The following is a 5687-nucleotide window of genomic DNA, read 5'->3' as shown; positions in this document are numbered from 1 at the left end:
AATGCAGCCATCAGTAAACTTTGGTGCAGACACATGTTGTTTTCACATGGAAACTGTATGTTAGATATCAGATGGCTGCTTTGGACGAGGTCTGGAGGATCTGAGCTGATTGTTTCACTGATAATGGAGCATGTTATCTTGTTGACATGTCACATTCAGGACAGACTAAAGGAACCTGCGATGAGGATGGGATTCGAACCCACGCGTGCAGAGCACAATGGATTAGCAGTCCATCGCCTTAACCACTCGGCCACCTCATCTTGGTGTGTTTTTAGGTTGAATTTCAATCGTGGTACCATGAAAGCAAACAACCAGTTTGGCCACCTGGAATTCAGTACTGGTCCCATCAGGACCTTGTTTTTTTTTATATTTTCACTGTTATAACAAAAGTCTGATTTTTTTAAACAAACTGCAGAGGAGACGTAGTCGACTGAAACACCTCTAATCACACACTGATCTCATCTTGTGTGTCTGTTTGGTTATGTGTGTGTGTCTACTCGTCTAGCAGTGATACTGAGCCATTACTGTCATAATACAGAAAGACAACAGACCAGATGCCTCCCAGCTTCAGGGTGCGTCTGCCTCCTGTGTGATGTTGAACCTAGCAGGTCTCTGTTGCCGACCATGGAGCTGACGCTTCACGGCTCCTCTGTCTCTTGTCTTAACTCAGCGTTCTCACCCAGATATGCTCTCAGGCACCAACATTTGGCACTGATGGATTTAACCTGAAACAGTCCAGACTTTAGAAGCACTGAGTTTGGTACCCGACCCTAGTTTACATGTCACTGGTTGATCTGATGCGTAATCTTTGGTGTCACAGTTTTTGAGGCTGTAGTCTCGGTGTCATCGTCAATATTCTGATAGTTGTTTTAATACAGATGTTTCTGTGTGTGTAGATGAGGATGAGCTCCTGCAGTGGGCCCATCAGACCGAGCAGCAGCCAGCAGCAGAACACCCTGAGCCTGAGCCAACCACAGCACACAGACAGGTAACAGATGCATCAGTTTATTCAGCAGTGTCATGGCAAACTGTTCCCAACCTCAGCCAGAAAATGTGGAGTTTAAGTCAGTTCTTTGTCCAAAACACTTCTGTCAAAACCACAGGAGTCTTTAGCACTAACAGTTTGTGAGCCTGTTTTCAGTCCTGAGTTGTTTCTGAATCAACATGTTGCTCCTGTCAGCAGGAGGCGCTGTGTCGTCTCCTCAGTAAGCTGTCTGTCCTGGAGCAGCTGAGAGACGAAGCTGACGAGACACGAAGACAGATGGACAGACAGACAGATGAGAGCAGGAGGACAGAGAGAGAGACAGTAGAGCTGGAGACACAGCTGCTGACACTGGACACCACAGACCCTCAACATGTGAGTCATGATTACAGTCTGTCCTCTGTCCTGCTGACACAGTCCACTCAACATGAAGTTCATACAGACGTCTTACTGCTGGTGTTTCATCTCCAAAACTTTGGTCATGGATTTTCTTTCTCCACTAAGACTGGAGAGGAAAGATTTGACCTCATCTACCAAAGATGAAGGAATCTGCTCAGTGCAGTTTTCTGGAGAAACTTTGCTTTTCACAAACACTATGCACCCTAAAAACTGAAGCAGAGCCTCGTTCCAACACTGCAGGACGACTCACTGAGTCACATTACAGTCTATGGTGTCTTGTTCCTTTAAACACAGGGGGATTAGCTCAGATGGTAAAGTGCTGGTTTTGCTTGTAAGACCTTATGGGATTGATTCCCTTATTCTCCAGAGAGCTGTTAACCTTTTTATTCTGTCTGTGTTCTAGTAGAGAACCTGAAACACTTCAGTGGGACCAAAAGTACTCCATCTGAAAATCTGAAAAATGAATAAACTGTGCAAACATTTTATCAACTAAAGGTACTCTCTAACTTTGGTGCTGATATATTGTTATGTACTTTATTGTTTTATTACCACCGAGTCTTAAAGGTTGTGAGGCCTTCTGGTAGAGCTTTAATTCACGATTTTGGCTTTTTAACTTAATTCAAATGCTTCTGTACCTGCCCACGCATCAGTGCATGAGGTTCATTTTTTCTTCCCATGGTTTGGAAGTATTTTGGATTCAAGAGAGAAAGAAACATGAGCAACAAGTGCATGAAACTTGTCCCTGCGCCGCTAAACAACGCAGCCAACTTGTTAAACCATCTGAAAAAACTCTGCCAGAGAAGAATGACATCACTAATGTTACCTCACTGAATCCCCGTCCTCGTCCAGCATCAGCTCAGGCCCTGTCTGTACGTACACAGACACATGTTCAGGCCTCTCGTCCACACGTCACTAAAATGGATATTTTTTAAAACACCCTCTCAGGAGAATCTGGACTCTGTTTGCTGTTTGTTTGTGTGGACGTGTAAAACAGAGAGTTTGGGTAATGAGCCAATGCTGGAAACAACAACAACAATGGTGGACTACTGGTAAATGGAAACACACAGATAAATGTAGCTGATACAAAGAATCTGACCTGTGCTGACGTGTCATTAAGTCATTAAATAAACAAACAAATCATAATCTGTTTACTGTTACTGTTCATAAACGGTGTTTGCAGAAACACTAAAAGTGATATTACACTGAGGGCGGTGCTGTTGAGCTGAGAGCGCAGCTGAGACATGGACGCAGACATGACAGTGCAGGCAGAGTGCTGAGGATATTCACAGCTGTGCTGTTATTCAGATTGTTTTCCACCTTCAGTCTTGAGACTACAACTGAGTCAAAGCTGTGCTGATATTCATTTTAACAGCACAAACAGGAGTGTGATATTCCTTACATGTCAGAGACTTAACAACAAACTAACATTCTGCATATTTGAGTTTCTGCTGTCAGTNTGAGACATGGACGCAGACATGACAGTGCAGGCAGAGTGCTGAGGATATTCACAGCTGTGCTGTTATTCAGATTGTTTTCCACCTTCAGTCTTGAGACTACAACTGAGTCAAAGCTGTGCTGATATTCATTTTAACAGCACAAACAGGAGTGTGATATTCCTTACATGTCAGAGACTTAACAACAAACTAACATTCTGCATATTTGAGTTTCTGCTGTCAGTCTGTGAGAGGGAAAGGGTTAAAAGTCCTCTGGAGAATGCGGGCATCGATCCCGCTACCTCTCGCATGCTAAGCGAGCGCTCTACCATTTGAGCTAATTCCCCTCTGAGAGTGAAGAGCACTCCATTCTGCAGGCTTTGTGTCTGCTGTACCCTTAACTTTCCTCTTAGCAGATGTGCAAGGATTACGTGCATGGTGTAGGTTTTTAAGTGGTGACAAACCCTTAGAGAGACTTGGATATCTATATATTTTTTTTAAATGAAAGCGTATGATGTTCAACAAACATCGCCAGCTAAGATAAAACCAGTGACTTAATAACTTAACTTAAATGGTGCCATATTTGTAAGGAGCATTCATTTGTGGGATGAGCAGCAGAGCTGAGTATGTGGGTTGCACCCATGAAAAATTTGCCAAATCTCTGCTAATGGCAAACAGCTTATTTTGTGCTGTTGCTATTGACTCTTGTTTTGAGCCTCTGGTACCGTCTGGTATACAGTGTGGGACCGAACTCTATCCTCCAAGATGACAACGCTCGCCCCCACAGAGCGGGGTTTATCAAAGACTACGTCCAGAATTTGGGAGTGGAGAGGAGGGACTGGCCTGCCAGCAGTCCTGACCTCAACCTCATTGAACACTTGTGGGATCAGCTTGGGCATGCTGTTGGTGCCAAAGTGACCAACACAACCACGTTGGCTGACTTGTGACAAATGCTGGTTGAAGAATGGGATGTCATCCCACAGCAGTGTGTGACCAGGCTGGTGACCAGCATGAGGAGGAGGTGCCAGGCTGTTGTGGCTGTGTATGGTTCCTCCTCACGTGACTGAGGCTCCTGTTTGTTCAATGAAGAAATTGTTAAATTGCCAATATGTGTTGTTTCTTCAGACTTCAATCATCCAGTCCATCAAACAAGAGTCAACAGCAAAAAAAGCTGGCAAATTTTTCATGGGCACAACCCACAGACTCAGCTCTGCTGCTCATCCCACAAATGCATGTTCCTTACAAATGTGGCTCCATTTAAAAGAGAAATAAACAGGCTTTCCAACGGTATAAGATTTATTGCCAAGAAGCTTCATTACAACAAAGAAATAATCTACCAAACACACATTTCATTACTTTTTGTGCTTGGTTTAGTTATGTGGCATTCTGTTTCAAAGTTGCACTAAGGAAACTTTAATTTTTCATTCAAATTTAATATACAAATATAATTTACCCTGCATTCCTATTAATAGGCTACAAATTGATCATTTCGCTACAAAGGAACATATGCAAAATTTCTATAAAATAAAAACTGAGATGAGTTTTTAATTGATATTTGATGAGGATGAAAAGGTGTCGTATTCATCGTTATTTGACCTCTGCATTAGTAAATTAACAGTATAAACATTGTCTATTAAAACTGTTTTAAATAATAACAGTTTTAATATATCTAGTTTTAATTTACATTTTCTAAGACAGTCGGACCTTCATCTGTGCTTTAGTATTGTCTGAGGTAGTTTTAAATTTGTTCACAGAATATGAAAAACTTGAGGCAAGAAACTGTTGATGAACAGATTTCTACTAAAACATGAGTTTAACACTGTTTGTGAATGAGTGCGCCCGACCCTGACGCCTGTTCCTACGAGCAGAAATGTAGAAATACATTCCCTTTGATTGTTGTCCTATACTCATACATTTATTGTTCCTAATGTCATCCATCCAGTTAACCAGTTAACAGACTGTGCTGCTGAAGTCACAGAGGATTGACACCAAGCTTTATCATTGTTTGAACTCAGCGTTCAGATCACAGATTGCATGTATGAATCTGTGCTGTCACATAGTGTAGAGAGGAAAGGGTTAAAATTCCTCTGGAGAATGCGGGCATCGATCCCGCTACCTCTCGCATGCTAAGCGAGCGCTCTACCATTTGAGCTAATTCCCCTCTGAGTGCAGTGTCCACTCCCCTGAATCTCTCCTTCATAAACACTGTGGCTGCTGCGCTTGAATATTTTCATGTGTTTTACTTTTTGTATTTACAGGACAGCAGGAGTCACAGATTCACATGAAACTACTCACTTTGACCAGCTGATGATCTGTACATATATATATTATAATGAAAACTGAATGTGGTTCTCGCCCCTCACTCTCCATGTTCCTCTCAGGACAGCATGCAGCTGTAATCTGAACACAGAGCAGCAGGTTTCTCTCTAAATCCTCTGGTCTGTGTTTCAGCAGTGATTTATTCTCCTCCGAGTTTCAGCCGAAATCTAGTTTCAGGAATAAACTCAGTAGAAACTGTGAATATCTGTTTAGTGGCAGTAAATCTTCTGTGTGCAGAAACAACAGGTGGTCGCCTCTTTAAGAGCCTCTGACTCCTCCCCCCAGGATCCCCCCTCTGTTTTAACCCACTCCCATTGGACAGGAGGTGAGCTGTCAGTCTGCAGCTCTGCTCTCTGATTGGCTGGGAGACAGATTTCCTGTGTTGATTCAAAGAGAGGGGGAGAGGAAGAGAAGTTTGTAACGGAGAGAAGAACACAGAGAGATGGAGGAGAAATTGTTTATTAGAGCAGAGAGGAGGTGAGGTGATGATGTTTACTGTGAACTGATAGAGTTAGAGAGGAGGAGGAGGAGGAGGAGGAGGAGGAGGAGGAGGA

At 42.9% G+C, this 5687-nt stretch overlaps 1 protein-coding gene and 3 non-coding genes across 4 annotated transcripts in view; 1 reads left to right on the top strand and 3 right to left on the bottom strand.

The window, feature by feature from the left end:
- cntrl (centriolin) overlaps positions 1-5687 on the top strand; it is a gene marked incomplete at its 3' end in the record, with an annotated part of 32704 nt that overhangs the window by 3634 nt on the left and 23383 nt on the right. Inside the window, exons 2-3 of the mRNA XM_050052064.1 lie at positions 897-988; positions 1181-1357. Coding sequence (XP_049908021.1) covers positions 897-988; positions 1181-1357 — 269 coding nt within the window. The remainder of the gene's footprint in view (positions 1-896; positions 989-1180; positions 1358-5687) is intronic.
- trnas-gcu (transfer RNA serine (anticodon GCU)) lies at positions 179-260 on the bottom strand. The gene has a single exon. It is a non-coding gene; the product is annotated as a tRNA-Ser (tRNA).
- Positions 3089-3161, bottom strand: trnaa-agc (transfer RNA alanine (anticodon AGC)). Its single transcript has one exon. It is a non-coding gene; the product is annotated as a tRNA-Ala (tRNA).
- Positions 4903-4975, bottom strand: trnaa-agc (transfer RNA alanine (anticodon AGC)). The gene has a single exon. It is a non-coding gene; the product is annotated as a tRNA-Ala (tRNA).

The sequence above is a fragment of the Epinephelus moara genome, chromosome 8, assembly GCF_006386435.1.
Source record: "Epinephelus moara isolate mb chromosome 8, YSFRI_EMoa_1.0, whole genome shotgun sequence".
Taxonomy (NCBI): Eukaryota; Metazoa; Chordata; class Actinopteri; order Perciformes; family Serranidae; genus Epinephelus; species Epinephelus moara.
Note: the sequence above shows the minus strand (reverse complement) of the source record. Positions and strands in the feature narration are given on the sequence as shown.